Raw genomic sequence first — 24,763 nt, forward strand, 5'->3', positions numbered from 1 at the left:
CAAGAAAGGTAATAAAGCTGTTGATGAAATAGAGAAAAAGTGCAGGAAGAAGCTAGCTCTGGCTAAAAGGAGATTAGAAGACCAATATGAGGCTGCAGAAGACACTGACAATCCATCTTATGGGGCTGGAATGCACTAAAAGGTAGGATAATTCTAAGTGTAACCTTTATCTTTGATTTCCCGAAAGTTAGTTTTTTTCCCACTAAAGGAACATTTTCTCAGTACCTTTAAAAGATAAATTGATGATAGTTTTTATTTTGTAGGTGGTGGTGATGTTCAAGACTTAACACAGGCTATTGAAGATATTTTAATTTTAAGATTTTTATTTTTTGATTAATGTTAAAAAAATGGTTTTTAGGGTATTTTAGTATATTACATAGTACTATCCTTCAGGACACTAGATTGTCCATTATCTCGGTTTTCAGAGAAGAGTAAGTCATGAATAGTTCCTCCATAACCATAATTAGCAATTATGTCACACCCTTTGACCTCTAAACAAACAACTTAGAAATAGCTCATTCACACTCTGAAGTTCAGCATGTCCTGTAAACTGGCCACTAACGCTCATTACACCTTTATAATCCACAAAAATAAACATGTACGCCACTTCTTAACAATGTGGTCAATAGCAGTCAAACAGACTTCATGATATATATCTTCAGTTCCAAACGAACAATGAGATTGCCAAAAAAACAGTTAGGCCTACCATCACCCATAATGGGAATCATTTCAAAATTGTTGATGGTTGAAGAAACATACGTCATTAAATTCGGATTAGCTAGTGGTGGTACCAGTCGTCTTCTTTAAGAGGAAGAAGTATCAAATGTCATCAAATCAGCATCATCAGGAACTTGTAGTTAAAGAATCACATTTCATTAAATTAGTTCCTTCACTCTAAAATTTCCGTTTTTCACTATTCCTGTGTACATATTTTGTTTTCCTTCCATTACACATAATTCAAAGTACAAAATACTAACAAAACATAAAGCAACTAAATAAATGTATAAAAGGGCCAGACCAACAGCCATATTAAACTTACATGAGCAGATTAAAGTAATATGTATATAAACTCTCAGAACTCTTCATCAGAAACACACTGAATTAATAAAACAGAACCCAAACCAAAAATGAAAAACATAACCAAAAAAGAATTTTAACAAATTAAATACCATAAACAACAAGATTCCGATCAGCTGTATGTAGAATATTTCTAAATGTTTACATGAAACTAAAAATGTGTATAAGAAAGAAAGAGAACCATCTAACGGCGCGTTTCCACTGAGTAGCATGCTTCAATTGTCGTTCTGTTGCTATAATGTGAACCGTGCGTCTTCATACTTTGTTGCGCTACACATACAAGTGGCGCTATCTCAAAATAACTTGTGTCGTTGTGTTGTACTTGGCCATATTAAATCTAATTATTATTTCACTTATTTCTTGACTGATTTTCTTAAACTTGGTATCATTGGATTTTTTATTAAGTTGTCTAACTAAAACGTAATAACTGTCACTTTTTTTAACATATGATGTTTTTGAGATATTTAAACTTAAAGATTTCAAGAAGCCACCATTTTGAAAATAAAAGTTATAAAAAATTGATATATTTACTCTATGTGGGCATTCACGTTATAAAGTTTTATGCAAAATTTCAACTCACTACAATAAGGCTTTCTCAAATTAAAAATAGATACATGAAAAACCCAAAATGGCGGCTGTTTGGGTAATTATTGAGTTTTAGAAAATTTTAATATGTAGTAACTTAGGTTTATTTTAAACAGATCAAAAGTATAATAAAACACAGACTAATGAAAAAACTGAAAAGCTTGTAAACAGTATATGAATGACAGTACAGTAGTTAAACGTTTGTGTTTAGTCTCAGTAATTATCTTGCCAAGATATCTTTCCTTCTTGTGACATGAAGTATCTTGCGAATTCATCTCTAACGGCTTTAGCTTCCTCATTTGACTTCCGTGGTTTGCGTTGTAAATTCACCATGCCCGTGTCATCTTGAACTACTGCCCTCCATGATCCTGAAATAACACTTCCAACCTGTGTATCAAAGTCTAAGGTTCCATAAGGTGCATAAAGAGGTCTTGATCTATTGCTTTTCCTTAAAAAGTTGTGTAAATATATACACGCAGATGTTACAGTCACTGCATTTTTAACATTTAGTATTAAAGGTTTTCGAAAAACACGAAACAGTGATGTTAACAATCCAAAAGTGTTTTCAATCACTCTTCTTGCACGTGCTTGTCTGTAATTGTATATTCTTTTTATAGAACCTTTTTCCTCCTTTGTTTGAAGGTTATTTTTGACGATGGAAGGATTGTGAAGGAGACTGGATTTTTCCGGACATTTGCCATCGTTCAGTGAAACAATAAATCAGTAACACTACGTTTCGAGATCTGCAATCTGATCTCTTCTTCAGGTAAAGAACTAACCTAATACATAATTACAAACGGTTAAATTAAACAAATCTTACCCAAGCGTTGTGGCACGCCTAAGTCAGGAATCACAACCTAGTCGTAGGTGGTTTGTAGACGAATGAAGACGTATTGTGACCTGTATTCCGTAGTTTAGTTTTAATGATTAGTTTTTTGTATAGTTTTTTATTGAGTGCATTTTTAAAGAGTTAGTGAAGTTGACAAACAGCATGTAGGTTGTGATTCCTGTCTTAGGCGTGCCACAACGCTTGGGTAAGATTTGTTTAATTTAACCTAGTTTGTAATTATGTATTAGGTAAGTTCTTTACCTGAAGAAGAGATCAGATTGCAGATCTCGAAACGTAGTGTTACTGATTTATTGTTTCACTGAACTATGGCAAATGTCCGGAAAAATCCTGTTTCCTTCACCTTTTTCCTGATGTCCTGAATAAGGTTTCATAATGTGTAACTGTAAGGGAAACGCATCATCTGCCACTAAAACATAAGGAGATAACACATCACTTCTTGGAAGAGGTTGTGCAGTCGGTAATGAGAGTTCATTTTTTGCAGTTTTTGGTAAAATGAAGTTTGACGAAATACTCCTCCGTCTGAAATCCTCCCTTGATAACCAATATTTGCGTACAAAAAACAATAATTAGCATCTGCAATCCCCTTCAAAACAATGCTGAATGACCCTTTATAATTGAAAAACAAGCTACCACTCTTCACTGGGCTCTGAATCACTATGTGCTTCCCATCGACGGCTCCAATACAGTTTGGATAGTTCCAGGTTATCTCAAAATCATTAGCTATTATCTTCCACTCATCTTGATTTTGTGGCATCTGTAACATAAAAACCAAAAACATGAAAAATTGAACTTTAATGAGTGCATAACAAAATTACTATGTTACTATTCACATGTATATTGTGATTTAAAATGTTCTAAAATATTTCCTTCAATAAATCAAAAGAATTAAATGCAACGTTATTATATTTACTAACCCTATTTAAATTCTATTACTATATAAGTTATATAAAGTTTTAAATGTTTCATTGAATTTATATTGTCAAGGAAGCTTATTTTATAACCATAGTATTTGCTTAGGCATATTTTCACAATACCATATTGATTTTGACGTTTCGATACTTAACGTATATTTATTTATAGAGTAGGCCTACATTTATATAATAGTTCTCAACAACTTCAAATTATGCAAAAGTGCTGGAAGATACGACTATGAATCTAGCTCCCACCGTCATTATCATTTTATTTAAATTATCTGGTAACCGATCTTTGCTTGAAAAATTCAAACTGTTTTAACTCAAGTGCTTTTCGTTGAAATCAGGCTTGTTATCCTTCCATCCTACCAACCTCTAGAGTGTAGATAATGTATAATTACATAGAGTATAGGATACCTTTTCTGGAACTTACCTTTATAAAATCTTGCAGAACGTTAATAAACGCTTGACATACTTCAGGTATTATGCGACAAATACTTAGGATTGAAATTCTGAAGAGATACATAAGAGATGCATAACTATCACCAGTAGCTAGGTACCGTGAAGTCAACAATACTCGCACTTGAACCGGTATCGCATCTCGACAGAGTTGGTGTCTGCTTTTTTCACCAAAGGAGTGACCTTTTCGATTAAGTAGTCAAAATCCTGCCTATTCATACGTGTGAAATTTTTAAACAAACTACCATCATTTGAAGGGAGTTTTTCAAAAAGTTCCTTGCGATTGTCACCGCTTTTAACAAATAAATCTCTGATCCACCACCTAGGCTTCTTCCTACTTCTTCTTCTGCCATTTGCGAGGATCAAATAAGCAGCAGCTATCACTGCTTCTGAAGACATGACGCACACTACTGACAGAAAAATGTTGCACGACTTGAAATGTTCTGGGTCTTGCTACAAGTAACGGCGATAAGTAGCAAGTGACAACTGGCGACATATTTATTGGGCAACAAAGTATGAAGACGCACGGTACACATATAGCAACAGAATGACACTTGTAGCATGCTACATGACGCATATTGTTGCCTCAGTGGAAACGCGCCGTTAGAACTAATTAATTAATGTGCGATTTCAACATTTCTTAAATTTATCAGATTAGCATTCTGATTGGGATTTTGGATTAACACTAATGGGTATGTATATAAGTATATTTTTATTTATTTATTTATATTAGTGTCTTTTAGTGTCTTTATGAAAAAACTGATGGTCAGTTTTATTACGTGATATACGTGTTCCACGTAATTATACATCGAAATAACTCTCTATACACTTGTAACTGAAATTGGTAAATTAGTACTTTAATTATATACTGTAATATATTAATAACGAGTACCATGGGCATGGGTCATGTTTTCCTAAATCAATCAATAATTACATCGGCTTATGGAAGTGATTTCAGAATACATTGTAGTCCACAGGACATTTATGTTTTGACTAGACTACTTTTATGTGGGTACAGTAGTGGGTTCGTTCGCTACAACAAAAACCCAAGTTACAAAATGTCCTCCTCCGCAGACTAATGGTTATAGTCTCGGCTCTATAACTGAGAGATCACGGGTTCAAATCACGGGGAGGGCCAATCATGTATAGACATGGTCAATCTAGCGAAGAATAATAAAACTGTGTACATCGAATCCGGCATAGTTAACGCTGAGGCTGAATAGTGAGAGGGGGGAGAAGAAAGTCACAAAAATCGTTTGCTTTTGCTAACTTTAGTCCGGTCTCAGAAACCGGAACGTATGGACACGCATACCGTAAATATATATATATATATATATATATATATATATATATATATATAATATATATATATATATATATATGTGTGTGTGTGTGTGTGTGTGTGTGTTTTTATATATATATCAAACGTGTGTATCTGCAAAGTATCTAAACGTAAGATAATGTTTGAAAAATTGTAATTCCATTATTTACGCGTATTGTAAAGCACAAAATATTTAACAGGAGCTGTATCTGAAGATTAGTAAATAAAATAAATTCATTACTATGTTCTAGTGACGTCATTCTGCTCCTGAATTTCTCCATTCACCCACACTGCACCGCTTTTTCTACTCATACGCCATAACGTCATACAGAGAGCGTCACGCATACGCACATTACGCACGTCACTTTCAAACGAGACGAGACTCACTTTGTCCTCTACGTCATGAGTGATTAGTCCAAAGTTCCTACTCAGAATTAGATAGAGCTTGATTGGTGATTCGGCTTGCATCATCCTGCATATTTTTTATTTGCAACGTTCTGTTATAAAACATACATACAAGCGTTTTATCGACCTTTTTGCAGAAAGACCTCAGTGAAATTCCTTACGGTATCATGTAAGTATCATCTTAGGTTAACTTGCATGTTTTAGTTATCCATTATAGACTAGTTAATTATTCCACACTTAATAATTCACCATAACTTTTAGTATGCTGATTCTCAAAACTGAATATTTATTTAAAAAACTAAATTTTTACAAGCTGCTACCTATTTTAAAAGTATAATAGACTGGTCTAGAATTGGTACTTAGAAGTACAATTGAAACTGTAATGCATTCAAATATTATTAACCAGTACACTATTAAACAATACTTTTTTTTACTAATTTAGCACTTATGTAAAAAAGTGTTTAAAAACTTCTACAAGTAGCAGTAACCTAATGTTTTCTCATAATATTATATTAAAATGTAATGTTGCATTTCTTATAATTATTAATCCTTAACCCTCTAACTGGCAACACTGCTGTTTATACAATAGTTAGGCTGCCTGTGTACTGGCACTGCCATATGTACGTCAGTAAGCAGACATTTTGGAAACTAGATATTATTTGTGTATTTTCAATGTTTCGGTTTATAACCAAAAACAATTGATGGCAGAATAACCGAGCTATTGATTGAGGTTTGTTAGGGGAGACTTTATTAAGCGGCCTACACTTGTTATTCGGTTGTTTTTATCAAATGGTGATATATTATCCAACTTCGATATGTTAAAATCGTACACAATAAGAGTTGTAATAAATTACCGTAACAAGAACCTTGTACATTACCTACAATTTTGAAGACATAAACTTAACACTAACATTACAAAACAACAAACCCACCAACAATTGCAATCAGATTGCATATCTCGAAACGTAGTGTTACTGATTTCTATTTTCACTGAACGATGGCAAATGTCCGGAAAAATCCTGTTTCCTTCACATTTTATTTACGCTATAACTGACTACATATATGCAAAATTTAAGAATGGGTTCTTATTAAAAAAATATTTTGGTATTGGAGTACATACCAGTTTTGGTGTGAGAAGCCATTGCTATGCCAAAGGTACTGTGTTATATAACCAATTAGAAGTGAAATTATCTCCCTTTACTAGTCAATATTTTACTTCTAATTTGGTTAGTACTGCTAAATTTACAAATGGAAGTATTTTTAGTTCAATTATTAACTAAAACAAGTTTTAGATTAATTTTTAGATAAAAGCTTATTACTAATTTTGAGATAAAAGCTTATTAATAATTTTTATTTTGACAATGTAGCTAGTTTATGTATGAATTTAGCATTGAAGGATCATCTCTTTTCAATATTACCTTTTGAAATTCTTGAAGAGAGACAATTCAATTACAAAGACAGGCTGGATCCTGAAAAGTAGAAAGTGACACTCTATCCTGAAAGAACTTTGAACGTGAATGTTGCTGAATTGGTTAAAGATATTTATAATTCTGATGATGTTGGTAAAATGACGGCAAATAAAACACTTCATGTCACCATTATAAATAAAGGTGGAAAGATACAGGTTACAAAATAGATTAGATTTAGCTAATTTACAAGAAATATAGCTTATATATTGCTTGTTTAAGGAAAATTCCTAACAAATCAAATTAGTTTTTAAAAGGTTTGAACGCTTATCCTTCCTGGAAAAAAGTAGAATACATAAAATGTGTGTGTTTGTGTTCATTGCACCAGAACATCAAATTAATGATTAGTCTAGCAAAAATGCAAATTTTTGTTCTGGATGATGAAATATCTTTGAAATCTGATCATTCCTGTCTGGCCAAGATAATGTACAATCCACCTTTTCCGCACTGATACATCAATGTGTGTAAAGAATGCCTAAATGGTAGTGAATTAAATTTAAATAAATTAGCTGTTCAATGTAAACTTTAAAAGGATATTAGAGATAATGGCTTTTGAGTTCTGTAGGAACGGAAGATATAAAAAAGGTTTTAAAATATTTGCTTTCCCGGCTTAGTAGATCAAATGGAATTGTAGGCACATAAAGTTTCATTTGTTTATACCATTTTCAGAATATCAAATTATTGTGAAACCTTATTTTCTTGTAATTGTTTTCTATGTGTTGAATCCTTTCTTGTACGCAGGAGTGACACCATGGCTGTGACACTGCCCCACATGGAGGTCATGGACCGACTATGGCAATTACCACTTGTGGAGACAGCTTGGCTCACATCTACAGGACTGTACGACCGAGTTAAACAGTCCCATGGACTGGCACACTGGACCCTGTCCACAGCAGAAGGTGCTGTTTCTCGTGCAGTAGAGACCATCGCACCGGTCGCTAACCGACTCGCCACACCCATACATATTGTGGACATGAAGCTTTGTCAGGGACTGGACATCCTCGAGCAGAAGGTGCCAATGGTGAAAGAACAACCACAACAGGTAGGAGAGGTACTTGTCTAGACTTTCAGTTCTTCCAGAGTATTATACCGTAGTCCATTCTACTGCTCAGGTTTTATACAATATATTCTTTATTTGTTTTTGTGTCACACTAACATCTTAACAGATATTAATTTGCTTGCTTGTGATAAGTCTCTAGTAAGTGAATAATTAAATTCAAAGAATTAAAGTTCACTTTTGATTGACTGGTCTTTATTCTGATTTAATGAATTAAGTACAAATATAATTGGCTGCATTACCATGTTTTCAACAGTGGTTAAATATTATATTCATTGTTGAATTCTGAACTATAATTATATAGATATTACACATTCTGTTGCTGTTGTTAATACTGGTTCAAACTTAGCCAATACAAATCTAAAACCATACAAGATTAAAGACATAGGTAATTATTGTAAGACAACAAACAGTGATGCAGTAGATATAGTCAGTTTATTACCACATAAAATATTATATTCATTGTTGAATTCTGAACTACAATTATATAGATATTACACATTCTGTTGCTGTTGTTAATAGTGGTTCAAACTTAGCCAATACAAATCTAAAACCATACAAGATTAAAGACATAATTATTGTAGTAAGACAACAAACAGTGATGCAGTAGATATAGTCAGTTTATTACCACATAAGGTGTTAAAATCTATCGAACTTAAATGAAGAATAACCTACAAGTATAGAAGGTGATAACAAATTAATAATTACATCCAAAATTAATACCCACGGTTTAATACAAAACAAATTCAGTAAATAAATGTGTAGACTATAATAATAGTATTGTAAATAAAGAAAATAATAATCTTTAGTTATGCATTAATACCAACCACATTTGCTTGCTTTGATGTAGATTCAAAATTAGTAGTAAGCTATGGTTAGATTAAATTTGCACATTAACCATTGACAGTCGCTGCTACTCAGTACATGTTGTGTCGCAGTGAAGATGTACAGTAGAACCCCTCATATCCGGCCACCACGGGACCGAGCCCCTGGCCGGATAACGATTCGGCCGGATAAACCAACCTACAGTACACAGCACTTGACGAAACAAAACAATTGTACTGTACTGTACTAACTGCACTGGAAATAATCAACGAACTGTTTACAGGTTAAACCTATTAGCTCAACTGAGGACAAAACAGGAAAATGTAAACAAATAGATACACCAAAATAACGCAAGAGTCGTGGGAGACTAGTGCGTGCAACTGCGCGTCTGCAAGCCGTGGTAAATAAATTTCGATATTGGCTTCCGGGAAGTGGCCGGATAAACCGAGGTGCGGTAAAACCGAGGCCGGATATGAGGGGTTCTACTGTAATTGAAATTTCTAGTTTTTACTGTGTTGGTTTAAAATCTTGATTACTCAATTATACAGTTATGACTAGGTGTTTTACAATATTTGTTAGCTCCTTAAATTGTTTTTCAGAGCCTGCTTTGATGGTTGCAGGCTTTCATGATCAGACTTTGTGAACGTTTGGGTTTTAAATGCTCTTAACTAAAGAACTGTCCATTAATTTTATAAATGAACAATTAAAAATTAACAATAATTTCCTTTCTTATCTACATACAACCATTACTGCTAGCTTATATTGTTGTTTTCTGGAGGGGGAGGGAGTAAGGCTTAGTGTTGATCTCACTTTAGTTAGCACTCTAGCTATGCCAGTGTATTTATAATAGACAGTAAAAGAATATCTGTTTTTAAGTGACACTAAAATTGTTTTATTATATTCAAATTATCCCTCGCCTGCACTAGTTAAATTATTGAACTGTACTACATGTATATGTGATCATTAGATACTGAATTCATATTGTAAATACTTGGATTTATACAATAAAAAAAGCACAGTGTTTTTTTTCCATACTTTGTTATGGTATTTGTATAAAACTTTAATTTGTAGATGAGTTCCACTACTTCACAATATGAATAAGCTGGTTTAAGTAAAGGAACTTGTATCAGTATATGAGCCAAACAACAGAGTCAAGAGTTTATCTCTGAACCTCACAATGACCTGATGTCTGACGTTCTGACACTTGATTCAGAGCAACTATAGGCAGTTATCTTATCTGAAGCATGGACACTGAGTGACTGATTAATATTTGGTGATACTTATAAAAATAATTTCTATTAACACAACTAACAAGCATTAATTTTGTAATTGTAACATAATGTGTCGGTCTACTATTTTGTTTTTGTTGTTTTTTGTTTTTGTTTTTTTTTTTCATTACACTTTCCATTTAATTTTGTTTATATATAGAATGCCAAATCTCTCTGAGTAAAATCAATAAAGAAATAAGAGAAATGGAATGCAATTGTGTAGACTACACTTTATATGGTTTGTGTACATTCTGATTGATACAGTTACAATGAATATGCCATTGCAGTTGTATTTATACTATATTCATTTTTTTTAACAAAACAAAAATGTGTGAGTACAAAAATTTCTTTCTCCATGTTTTTTTCTTGTGTGTGTTTGTGTTTTTGTTTTTATGTAAGGTATAGATCCACCTTTCTCATGTGTTTCTAAAAAATAAGAGATTTTTCTACTTCCACACCTTTATTATCTATTAGGATATTTATGAACTATGTAGACTCTTGCAAAAAATAGTACAGACTCTTAAAATAATCATGTAGGAGCCTCCACCAAAAAGAATAGTCACAGGAATTTCATAATATTTAATGACATGTGATAAAAGATATGAAAAGTTTAAGTTGTTAGGATTGATTAGTAATTGGAGTTTAATAGCAAAACAAGATTCTGTATTATAGTTTTTCTTAGAACAAAGCTTTGTTGTTGGAACTAAGTAGTGAAATTGGGTTTGCCATTCAATTCATAAAATTTTCAATTGTTATAAAATTATTTATTAAGCAAAACAAATAGTTATACACCGTTTTGCTTAGAAGAATGAGCTGTACAGTACAAGAGTAATTAAATTCGCTTTACCTGTCTAATGATATCATAAAGTGTTTGATGTCCAGAAGTAAAAACTTTGATGTCTCAAGAAATGTTTTGTTATTTGTGTCACACAGGAACCTAAAACATTTTTTGTGTTGTCATAGAGTACTACAAATTTTTTATATCGCGCTCCAAGGTATAAAAATGTTAAGCCGTTTGTGTTAAAAAGAAAATTTATTTTTGTGTATATAAATAAAATTAAAATTACAAACATAAACTTAAAGGTGACAAAATATTGTAACCATTTACAAAGACATTTTTATGATCTCTTTTCCATACCTATTAAAATCACCACTATTTAGTAATAACTTTGGAATTTCACTAGATCCATTTCTTATCACAACATAACTAGAATTATAAAATAAACACAATGAAACGAATTCTTAATTAGCAATGTCTACAGATTTTGTATCAGACACAATTATTCCCAGGAAAGCCAATAATGCTAATACTAAAACATACTAAGTTAAGAAAATCTTTATTGGTTTTACTCATAAAAAAAGACAAGTTTTAAAAATAATTATTTGAATTATAATGCTGGATAAAATATATCCAAACCTTTCCTAATTCATTATTTATATTGGAGGTAATGTTAAGGCAACAGGATGTTTTCGAACATTTTTCATTGTCAAGTGAAACAAAAAACAGTAACACTATGTTACTTGTCTCTTCCATAGATGGATAACTAAACTAACAGTCTGAACTATATGGGGGTGTGATGGCTGAGCTGTCTAAGATGTCAGACTTTGGATCTGAGTTAGAGATACAAATCCTGTATGTGGTTGTACCACTTTTTTATCAATACCGTCGACCTTTTACTGTATTTACTGTCCCCTTTATTCTGTTGATAAAATCCTCACACAGGCCAGTGCCCCATGAGGACAGGTAGAATAAGGCTTAAAAGGAAATTAGCCTCTTCTTAAACAAAATTACAAACTAGGTTACATTGAAAACACACACACGCACACGCACGCACACCCACGCGCGCGCGCGCGCTTCAGTTTGATTGGATCATTCAGTTATCAATGATTGTTGCTGCGAGTAGACTTATTATGATGACATGTGTTTTTAGTTCAATTTGTAATAGTGTGAGTTTTATTAAGTGCATATTTAGAAATAGTGTGCATAGTTAACACACAACATGCTTATTGTGATTTATGTCTTCTGTGTGTTACAAAACATTATGATTTGTTGTTTATAAAACATGCTATGTTTTAGATTAGCTATAAAGAAAGAGATTAGATTGCAAATCTCAAACTTAGTGTGTAATGTTTCTAAACCAATTCAAATAAATCAAATCAATTGATTGGCTAAAGCAAATTACAAAGTTCAAAATTAAATTATTTCAAAAAATGTTGTTTTAAAGTAAAGGATTATACATGATGGAATTTAACAACAAAATTGCTACATACCTCAGTGTCTGTACTATTTTTTGTTAAGAGTATTCAGTATAAACTAATATCAATTCTAATTTGTTAAACTGACAGAACCTTCTCAAAATGATCTGAGTCTCAGTGGTAAAAATCAGGCACAGTTTCAGTACATAACCAGTAAAAGCAGCTTGATTTTGTGTGTTGAAGATGAGTTTAGGCCATGTCCCTTGTAATAAATGTACCTTCATAGATGTTAATTTGTGTTCAAATCAAACCTCGGTGATTCTCAATTTCTAGTATGGTTTGTTTACCCATGTATAACACATTGAGGTCAAGGATTGCCCTTAAAATAAACATTGTTGGGACACTCATTACCAGAGCTGAGTCATTGGAACTCATTGTAATGCCCCATTTCTGCAACAGTTACAAAATCGTGACAACAAAAGAGTAAATAGTTGCTTTTGAACTGTCATAATGACGTTACTGTTGCAACAAATGCTTGCCATTACAGTTGATTTGCACTGGTACTCTAACTGGATTGAGAACTAGAATAGTGAAACAAATACAGCACTACCCATTGATTAGTAAAGTAAATTTTTTTGCAATTAAGAGACTCTAAATCTGAACTACATGAAGCGATGTGATGTAATGCAACAAAGTGAATATGATGTTCTATTGCAACAGCACTGTTACCCGAAAGCAAACTGGTTCCAAAAAGGTAGTTACTGGTTAAACGGGAGTAATATTAAATAGTAAAAAGATCACTAGCAAAGAAAAAAATGAAATGTTTAACTTGATAGGTTTGTAATTAACAAATTTTTCAGGCATTTTTCATATTTAATATAAAAAAAAAATACATTGTGTTTGAAGGATTGGAATCTATCGTCTTCATATCATTTTAATTTTTACTTATGCTTAACCTTATGTCTTAAAGTTTTTGACAATTCTATTGTATCCCAGGATAGATGATTACAAATGTCTGAAAACCTGTTTTTGTATTAAATCATCCATTGCCAATAATAAAGTTTAAACAAAGAATGTTTGAATTCGTAACTACTTTTTACATTTAATGAATATATACCCAAATGGTTTCCTTTTTTTTAACAACCCTAATGGTTAAGTGTGAATGGAGTGGAAAAATCATATTTGTAACTAGTTATCTTCCGTGACAGATTCTGGACAATGCAAAGGAGGTGGTGAGTGCAAGAGTGGTGCAACCTGTGGTGCAGACAGCTGCTGCCGCCCGGCAAGTAAATGTAAGCTCCCTGCGAGATCTGTCCTGGTCCAAGGCAAACGAGTTACTGGAGTCTCGTTACGGACAAGTGGCTCTCTCTGGCTTGGATACCAGCAGCCTGTTGGCTGACAGCTACTTGGATTACTACCTACCTGAAGAAGATGAAGTTGAGGAGGAAGAAGATAACAAAAGTGAGTCTCAAAGCAGTAGAACAGTTAGGTAAATTTACATGTGAGCAGCACACACATTCATGGCAAATTGTTGCATTTTTACAATATTGTATGCAGGAGTTTGGTTTTATCATCAAAGAAGACTAGGTGACTAATTCTCAGTCAACTACCTCTTCCCGTGATATTGAACCTGATCAGTTGCCGACTAGCTGCGGCGTGTTGTTCCTTCCTAAATTCAAACTATCTTAATTGTGAGCAATTTGCTAACGTGAAAGCCGTCATGATTTGGCCATTTGAGTTTTTAACATGTATGTGCTATTGTGTAATTTCTTTTAACATATACTAGTTGTTGTTACCAGTGGCTACACGAACAATTCTCAAAATTTAAGCCCGTAACCTTCTTAGTGAAAGCATTTATGATGCAATATGATGGAGCCCTATGATATTTTTCAAATAGAATAGAATCAGGTACATGTTATTTCAGTATCCATGGTTGAGATATTCAAAATATAATACAATTTTGCGTGGTTCTATTTTGTGTTTTTTCTAACATACTGTATATACATATAAGTCTCAAAAACTTAATTTGGTAAAATAGTGTCAACTTTTGTCTGTTTAAATTTACTTTCTGTAAAAGGTATTTCCAGTGCCATAGTTAAGTTTGCCTTGTATCACAATCAAGAACATATATACCAATGGAAATCAACTTCGGTAAAAAAGCGTCTACTTTAGTCTTACATTATAGCTCACATATTTCAATTGCAATAGCTATAGTTTGCCTTTTTGTCCTGATAAAAAAAAATATACGAGGGGTATCCAAAAAGTAAGTTTCCATTAATTATGAAAAAGTTAAAAAGACTCAAAAAATAACTGAAACACATTTATTCAACTTTTTACATCATACCTTATTTTTCTACATAGTTACCATCCCTTTCTAAGCACTCTTGGTATCTAGGAAGTAGTTCTTTTATTCCAGCATCACAAAATTCACCCGCCAAATTTTTAAGCCAAGTATCCACCTCATTTTGAAGGTCATCGCTGTTGGCAAATCGCCGACCGCCAAGGTGTCTTTTCAGCTCCGGAAACAGATGAAAATCGCTAGGCGCAAGATCTGGTGAGTATGGAGGATGACCAAAAACATCCCACTTAAATTTCCTCAAAAGTTCCATTGTTGCACGAGCAGCGTGTGGTCGGGCGTTATCTTGAATAAGCAGAACCGTGCGCGACAAAAGTCCGCGCCGTTTATTCTGTATTGCCCGCCGAAGTCTGGTGAGAACTTCACAATACCTTTCTGCATTTATGGTTTCGCCACGAGGAAGATAGTCAATCAATAACACTCCACGGCAGTCCCAAAAAACTGTAGCCATTACCTTTCCTGCCCACTCAAAAACTTCGGCTTTTTGAGGAGCTGCCTCTCCTTTTTTTTGCCACACCATACTCTGGCGTTTGGTCTCTGGAGTTGAGTGGTGAATCCATGTTTCATCACCAGTGACTATTCTACTGAAAAGGTTTTCATCTTCATCGTCAAACAATCGCAAGAAAGACTGGGCAGCAGCCATTCGTTGTTGTTTATGGGCATTGCTCAATAAGCGAGGCACCCATCTTGCACACACTTTTGCAAGCTGAAGATCTTCTGTCATGATATTGTGCACAGATGACCGGCTAACTTCAACACTTGACGGCAGTTTATCCATAATTTCATCGAGAGTCACTCGCTTATCATTGTCAATAACTGCTCGTACAGCATTAATGACGTCAGGTTGCCGAGAATTGGCCGGTCGGCCACTACGCTCATCGTCATGAACATTTTCTCTTCCTTCCAAAAACATTGCACGCCAACGACGGACCATCTGAACGGACATAACATGTTCACCATACACTTGACACAACTGACGATGAATTTCAACGGCAGTTTCGTTTTTGGCGGTCAAGAAACGAATAACACTACGGACTTCGCAACTGGCGGCAGAACGCAGTGGAGTCTCCATGATGTTTGGGCAGCAACTGACTGAGAAGCGTGACAATGGGCCAGTGACCAGCGCACCTGTTGCCAACCGAACCGCGCTACATATCCCCGCCCACAGCTGCACGCTGTTACGTACGCGTCTTTTTACAGAACAGGGAAACTTACTTTTTGGATACCCCTCGTATAAGTTATTTACAACTGAAAAGTTACTGCAGTCAATAAGAGTTTGTTCCAGCCGATTAAATTCATTTCCGGTCTAAATTTTTTTAAAGTCCTTCAGTTAATGTTGCCCTGATCGAGAAAATATATACGTATATTGGTTTTCAAAGCGTCTACTACCAGCATTTGTAATCTACCTCCGGTCCAAGATATTTCAGTGCCAGTGTTTACTTTTTGTCCTAACAAAGAAAATATATTGTACAACTCTAGCATTTACGTTCACTTCCGGTTTAATTTCAATTATGGTTCTACAGCTGAGTTTGCTGTGTTACTATGATCAAGAAAGTATGTAAATATAATTGGTTTTCAATACCTACTTGGTCAAAAAGCATCCACTACAACCTCTTGTAATGAACTCCCAGTCTAAAATATTTCAAGTGTCTTAGAGTTATCTTTTTTATTCCAATGAAGAAAATATTTATACGCATGTACGGGTAAAAAGTTACTGCGGTCAACAGTGTTAGTTCCTGCTGTTTAAATTTGTTACCGGTATATTTTATTTATGGTTCCACAGTAGAGTTTACGTTGTTGCACTGACCAAGAAAATGAATACATATGTGGATATTGGAATTCAAGTTCAGATGAAATATGCCAATTTAGACAATATATCCACACAAAATATTTCCTTAGCGAGTGGTGGACAGAGATATAACCACTCAGTTTGAAACTAACAAGTATTCAAACATAACAAGCTACAACTCATAAACTTCTTTTTGTTATTGTTAAATTATTTTTTGCTGAATATAGATATTAATAATACTATGTTGTGGTGGCCATATGAATAAAAAAAGTTTTAGCAGTTGGTAATTTGTGAATGCTGATTTGACACACAGCAATGCTTGGACATAAATATATAAAATTATAACTGGAAACAAAATTTTATTTATGAAACCTCTATATTTTGTTAATTGGGGTATCTATTTACGGTTTTTGAAAAACAATTAGGCAAAAGCAGATGGCAATTGGTAATTTCCAAACTGCCAAGTAGCTATCATCCGCAAATAGAGTGCTTCAATGTACAAATATAACTATGTATATACAAATTTCAAGTCAAATACTGTTTATACAATCACAATATTTGCTCACTGTGGTAACTACCTCCAATTTGTCCATCTGCCACTACTAGAATGACGACATTAATGCTCGAACAACAATTCACCTCACCTCGGCTCGATCAGTACTGTTTCTCTTTGTGATTCTTTATCTGTATCAATCAAAAACCATAACCTATAGACGACACAATCGCAAGGCATTTCCCAATCAAAATCTTTTATCTCTTAATGGTTGTTAATACACAAATAATTTAATATTATTAATTTAAATAAATATACTCTATTGTCATACCAGTACTAAGCTGTTTTTTGTACTTTGTAAGAATGGTACTTAAAATTATTTTCAAACTAACCTAGTTCAACGTACAAATTACTGAATACAAATAAACTTTTATGGATATGTGTTATAGTCCACCCCAGCACCCAGTGTGAGGATAAGGTTCTACACACAGCCCACACGGTCGGACGATTGTCTCATAAGGCAGGCCGGCGTCTTTACCGCTCTGTAAATAACCGTCTGCGTCAAGTCAACCTGCAGAATATCAATGAGTACCTCAACAGTCTCCGTCTGGTTGTTCATCTCACAAGCTACCTTAACGCCGTTAACCAGGGAGTGGACCACCGCACCTCCAATCACACTACCTCCAACTGAGACTGGACATTCCATGTTGTTTCTACTGGCTCAATTAATATGAAAATATATTTTGATAGTAATATTTTTTCCTATACACATAATTATATTAAAATAAATATATAAATATTTTAAATCTGTAATTTTAGAGAAATATGAATGTCAGTAGATGGTATTTATAATGTTACTGCAATGTTGATTTATATTATTAAATGTTTCTGGTATTTTGTACTGCATCTTTATTAAATCCCTTATCTAAAAAGATACACAAAGTATGATTTCTAGCAATCATTACGAATACAATAAGGAAAAATTGCTAAACCGTAGACGTGACAAAAAACTCTTCTAAATCTGTTAGAGCACCTTCACAGGTCTTTTGAAGGTCACATATTTGAATTTTTATACCTTTTGCAATGTAACAATATGCGTGTAACGATGCCTTAAAGGTTCTGATTGGCAACTGTTAATATACATATAAATAATTTAAAACAATAAAAAACAGATGAGTACAGCGAGAACATAATGATTACAAATAGAATTGTAAAGTAATATACCAGTTACAAAATGCAATTTTTATGGGGGCTGAGAAAATACTGATTAGGTATATAAATTCATGGCTCTGCCTGAAGAAGAATGTAGATTTTGTGATAATGGAAATATTAGTTTATTCTCATGGAATTTACATGTAATTAATATCGTGAAAACCATTCAAGATAAAAAAGTTTAAGAAGTCTTATAAGCATTCCAGAACACTTAATTTTTCTCTAGCATTGGAGTTACAACAAGTTTGAACTTGTTTAAGCATTATTAGGAATGTCAGTTTTTACCATATAACAATTTTTATGGCAATTACATATAATAATCGATATTTCAAAAACTAGTAGGAAAATATTATAGTTCCAATTATAAAACGTTCTTGTAAACAAAAAATTGCTTACGAAAAGTTTGTTTTTTATTTAATCTTAAATGAATAAATATTGGTACAGTGTCTTTTTTAAAGCTAGAATGGTGTATGTAGTTAGCCAACAAACTTACCTGATATTTATAAGATCAATTTTCCACCAAGTTCAACTTGTTTGGGCGTTTTTGGAATATTTTTTATCGTTTCCACAATTTGTTTTATACGGCACAAATATTTATTTATAAAATTTTGAATTGGGGATTGTTTTGGACTCTGGGGCTATGTTTGTTATAGTTATATAGAAATGTTTGGTAATTGATACCATGAGGACAGTGTTGCATTAGGCTGAATTTGCCTATAAAATCCATCTAAAATTGATATAATTCCTACACTAAATGAGTGAACTAGAATGATATCAAGTATAGATTTCATAAAACAAAGATATACACTGCATTGGATCACATTTACAGATATCAGAACTTTCGAGAACAAATACTGAAAGTTCACAAAACAATCATAATTGTGTGTCCTTTTATGAAATTAACCTAATCGTGAATATTATAGATGTGACAGTTTCAATGATTGTGCCTCTGTTATGAAAAACATTACTGTGTACGATAATTGAAATTTTGTATGAACACTAAAACTTGTAGATTCCTCACAAATGACTTCTCTCATTTCAAAAAGCATCATGGATTCAATCATAGATGCTGTCGCCAAGAAATCTATGAACATGGATTCCTCTCCTCTGGTATAACATTGTATCGTATTTGGAGCTAATCAGTAAAATACAATGGAATTTTGCGTACAAATTGAAGGTGTTTCATTTGTACTTTTCGTCATGTAAGAGGGAAAAGTAGGACCCTACACTTCGTTCTAAAAGGACTTTTGTGCTTCACTTTCTTTTATGTAGACCTCAATTCTGAGATTTCTGAAAAAGCCAATTAGATTTATGGGCTCCTGTTTACTAATCTCCTTTGGACTTAAGAGATAAAACCATAGGAATTTATTCATTGTTTCAAAAATAGCAGGACAGCCATGTGTATCCACTGATCCTTCTCCATCTGTGTAGAGTCCATTCAACAGTCTGTTTTAAATCTACCTTCACAAAATGTTTTCAAAGGCCATGTCCTGTTAGTATTCCAAGTACTAGTCATATCTTTCTTGCTTCAAGTCTGTTCCAGCCTTTAGCATATTTAATTTTAAGGTTAATTTAATTAACCTTTTAGATGTCCTGATGCCTTTCTCTATGACTCGGATGTGATCCTCTTTTCCTAGACTTACAAAAGCTTTGCTGTAAGAGAAGGCTACTCTGCAGCCCAGCACTGGCCCTACCAAAAAGCTTTTTAAAGACATCATTCTGTTTCATTCCCAGAAATGCCTTTATGACCTAGCACCCAACTAGGACAACCTTGTTTCTCTTTGCCAGTTCCTGCAAACTCATACTATTTCGAGTCAAAAGAGTGTCAAGCCCCATTAAAGTAGCCTGTCTGACAGTATTAGGTATTCTGCACCTTTAGGTCCTTTCTGTAAAAGTCTTCTTTTACATGTTTCAATTGCTCAGACTTGATTGGTATGGCATGGCATATTCACTTACAAGTACTGCCTCCTGGCTCATATCAAACCCACACACATATCATGAGTTCAAGTGTGAACCATTAGTATAAAACTTCAAAATACCTTTGGTAGGCTAAACCTTCATTCTATTCCATTTATCTCTGCTTTCTGTGGAACATTGGGCAGTTTATTAAAGGAGTATTTCTTACCATGCACTTTGGTATACTTTTGGTATCAGGAAAATTCTTTATTATTGCCATGTGTCCTGAGGAGATAGGTATTACAACTTTTCTACCCAGGAGCTTAATTGCACTTAATGTAACTGCCATTTTATAGGCACAAAGAGCTTTTGTTGCTTTGAATATAGTTGTTGTATTTTTTATTTGACCTACCATGTAAGTCTATATATGACCTGTATTGTCTATATATTAACTCAGATATAGACTCTTCTGGGACTCCATTCGCTCGCATGCAGAAGGAATGTTCAGGATGTCCTGTTCTTCTGTAACAAGATCAAGGGAACTTTTTGGTAGGAGATCTACTAGCAGGAACTATGAATTTTATAGCCCTCTACTATGAATAGGATCCAACGCCTTGGAAATGTAGCTGCCCCTCATTTAAGACTTTTTGCAGCAAATCTTAATGTATTTCAAGAAAATCCCATAAGTTGTTTATGTGATGAGGATCTGCATTATTAAGTGGTGGCACGTGCTACGCACACGCATGCACACCTCATACAATCCTGTAATATTTTAAATCTTGTTTTATTGTCTGTTGTTTTGGGCTTGTAGTTTACTCTCACTGTTTTCTTGTTATACCTATTTTATACGTATACATATATCTATTTATTATTGCTATTGATTTAGAGTATTTATTATCTAAAGAATTACATTTTAATTTCATATTTTATACCTATATTTTATGAAATCACTTACTTGTTATTATTACTTATTACTGTGTTATTATTGATTATCATATATTTATTATTGTTATTTATTAACTCATTACTATATTTGTACTTTTTTGCTCACATTATTTTGTACTGTTGTCACCTGTTTACTATTCTAATTTAACACAAATGATATTGATAGACCTTTTTTACTATTGTTGTACCTTGGTTTTACCGTTGGAAGTGAAATGAAGATACTTAGCTACACTGGAATGCATCATTATAGTGCCTTCCAACATAGGTTGAGCTAACTTGAAGTTTTTTTTCTGGTGAAGCTTACTATATTTGTTTTATAACCCAGGGATAATGCTCAGACTTCCAATTGCTTATAAAGTTGAGGGTACGAAAGCACCTATATTTCTGCTTTTGACCATCAGCATAAATTGAAATTTAATACTTCTTTCTTCGGCTTTTGTCAAGATATCACCAAGACCTATAAAGAAGGTAACAACAGTACACCTTCTTGAGGGTAATTATTCTGGGCATAATTGTGGAAGTTTTCTCTCAAACCTTTGCTTTAACTTGACGAGTCTTTAAGCAATTCACTTAACGGCATCAGGAAAAACTCCTAGCCTTTTCCGGCTGCATCCTTGGAATCGTATGTTAGCCTGACGAAAGTTCTTTCAGTGTCATCAAAGGCAATAACTAGAACTTTTTTCTTGTCTTCCACTTCCTCCACTAGGCTATAGAGAACGGTAGTAGTTGAATTGCCTTCGACATGTGCATGTTGAAATAGACTAAGTGGGTATAACGCCAGGTTTTCATCCCTTATGTGTCTGATTATAATTTCATCATAGTTTTCATCACGCAGGAAGTGTAATAGATCATATGTTAAATTTGTAATCATATGTTCCATTCTCTAAATGAACAGTTTTGTTTATTTTGATATTTTTATGGAATTGTTGTAACTCTTATTATGCTTGAAGGAGGAGGAGCTCTTCTTATTGGAAATATCAATTTTCTATTATTTTACAAAAGAAAACTCACAATTCTCCAATAATTTGTGTATTTTACCACGAGGCCTATCGAAGATGCCATCATCAGGTGTGAATCAACAATTTAAAACAAATATCAGCTGAGTAAAACTTAATACACAATTTATATGGTTAAAAGTAAAATAAAATAAATATTAGTATATGTATAAACGTTTTGGTCAAAAAAGAATTTAGTTATATTTTAAAGGAATGGTGAATTTTGAATCGGTCCAAAATCATTGTTTAATATTTTATCTTTATGTTTTGTTATGCATTATGTATAATGTTTCATATGCGTCGAGTTCTTCTTGTTTATGGACTTGTTTTAATAATGTAAAGTTTTTAAAGGTGTGGTTTGTTTCAAATGCATGTTTGGCAATAGCTGATTTTTCAGTTTGTCCATATTTATAATATCTTTCGTGTTCTTTAAATCTTTTTTTAATGGTTCTTTTTGTCTGGCCAATATAAATTTTATCACAATCTTCACTGTTAATTTTGTAAATGCCACTTATATTTTCATCTAAAATTTTATCTTTTGGATTTCCAATTAGGTTATATTATATGGTGTGCAAAATAGAATTTTAATAGAAAATTCTTATTATGCTTGTTTGATATTAGAGCATAGCTTAATTGTGTTAAATCTAATTTCAGATAAACTCTTTGTGTTATATCTATATCAAATTAATTAAACACTATGAAATGCACCAACTCTTCAAGCCTGAAAAAATGTAGATTCAAATAGCCCCACTGCTTTACAAGATTAGGGCCATTGATTGCTATAAAACGTTTAAGAACTTTTTGGAAGTGTCAAAAGTTGATGGAGGTAATGGACTAAAATTATTAATAATCTTCACCTTCAGTCTATGTGCACATAAATGAATGTTTAAATCTTAATGATGCTATGAATAGTCTACAAAATCTTTACTGTAAACCAGTTAATGAAGTGTTTGCTCACCATAAACTGTTAGCCTTGAAATAGCAGCCAGGGGAAAATGTTGATAGGTTTTTAAAAGAACTTAAGTAAAGAATGTAATTTCAAATCTATTCGGTTGAAACAAATAGAGTCGACGTATCAGAGACGTGTTTGTAAATGGGCTCATATCGCCTAAAATAAGACAAAGACTAATCACACTGGGTAGAGGTCCTTTGAAATCTATTTTTAATCTTTCAAATGGTAATCTTGTAGCGCAAAGTCATGGTTCCAGCTCTGCAACTACTTCAAACCAGGGTACAACTTGAGGCACTTCAACCAATTAATAAGCAGTTTTTTGTTTTGATCCAGTGATAAAATCTCGTAAACCCCTGAATTGAACCACGCAGTCTTGACACAGTGTCAGCACTCGACCCCCGGATGGTAGACAACGTCATATTTAAAGCAGGACAGTTCCAAACGCCAACATTTCTTAAACTTTTCATTCTTTATTTTCCAACCCTTGTATTAATAAACATAAAAGTAACTGGGTGTTTACTAGTCATGATCTTAAAGGGTCAATCAATAAGAAAGTGTCGCTTCGCTATTTTTAGTGACTACACAATTGCATGCACCTCTTTTTCAACAGAAGAATTCAGCCGTTCAAATTCTAAAAGTGGAGTAAAAAGCAAAAGAGCATCCTGCTTATGATAGTGTAGAGTTGATCGCCCTTTCAGGGCTGCATTTGTTTTCAGTGTAAATGGTATTCCATCCTGGATATGAACTCCAGTTGCAACAACCAACTCTACTTGGGTTTTTTGAACTTGTTAAGTACACTGATAGCCTCTGAAGACAGCAGAAAATCATTAATACATGACAAAAGTCAATTTTCTTGTAAAGGTTTTGAATAATGTGCAAACCTTGACAAATACGTAGATAGTAAATATCATGAGATAGATCCAACGAAGATGACCTGGATCCGGCCGGATTTGATTTTCTTGAAATGAAGTAGCCAAAGAGATGATCGTGAGCAAAGAAGCATTTGTCCATATTCAAACTAAAATTATATTTCTTTGCAATTTCAAGGAGTTACTTTAAATTTGAATCATGATCCTCAATCGTTACAATATCAATGCATTACACTTTAAATCTTATCGGATTATTTAGTCTATAGTTATTTGAAAACTAGAAACTTCTTTTGTAACTCCAAAAGGAATCCTCAGAAACTGTTATAAATATCCACATGCCTCACAGCTGGCACATTCTACTTCTTCAATTTGCAACTGGTGATATACACTCTGGAGATCAATTGAGCTGAATATACTATACTTAGAAACACGATTTACAATATCTTATATCCGTTGCAGAGGGCATCTGGGATAGGAAGACGGTTTATAATTTGTGAATAGTCAATATAACATCACATTTTTCTTCCCTCTTTTTTAATAACATGCACCTGGGCTCGCCAATGTGAAGAACATGGTTCAAGGACTCCTTCAGAAAGGAGCCTATCAGTTTCTTATTTTATGAACTTCAAATCTGTGTCAGAATAAAACGTGTTTTACTGCAATCAGTCTGCAGTCTGGATTTAAATTTACAAATAAAAACATTGTGATACTTTGGCTAAAAAAAGGGTGCAGCCTTAACTCCACCTCAAATAAATAAACTCATTTTTAATTTCCTGTTTTATAATTTCAGACTTTCAATGGAGGTTTGCCACTTCAAAAAACACTTCAATACTAGA

General features: G+C 33.4%; 1 protein-coding gene across 2 annotated transcripts; it reads left to right on the forward strand.

Moving 5' to 3' along the window:
• The first annotated feature begins 5,585 nt into the window (after positions 1-5,585).
• Positions 5,586-17,955, forward strand: LOC124359455 (lipid storage droplets surface-binding protein 2). 2 transcript variants are annotated; one of them, XM_046812203.1, is made up of 4 exons: positions 5,586-5,777; positions 7,816-8,116; positions 13,629-13,881; positions 17,508-17,955. In XM_046812203.1, coding segments are annotated over exons 1-4 (798 nt in total). In that variant the 5' UTR covers positions 5,586-5,775; the 3' UTR covers positions 17,750-17,955. The 2 variants fall into 2 exon arrangements, with proteins under 2 accessions (XP_046668159.1, XP_046668158.1); XM_046812202.1 differs by having other exon boundaries at positions 5,588-5,777; positions 7,816-8,125.
• The last annotated feature ends 6,808 nt before the right edge of the window (positions 17,956-24,763 follow it).

The sequence above is a fragment of the Homalodisca vitripennis genome, chromosome 4 (assembly GCF_021130785.1).
Source record: "Homalodisca vitripennis isolate AUS2020 chromosome 4, UT_GWSS_2.1, whole genome shotgun sequence".
In the NCBI taxonomy this organism is placed as follows: Eukaryota; Metazoa; Arthropoda; class Insecta; order Hemiptera; family Cicadellidae; genus Homalodisca; species Homalodisca vitripennis.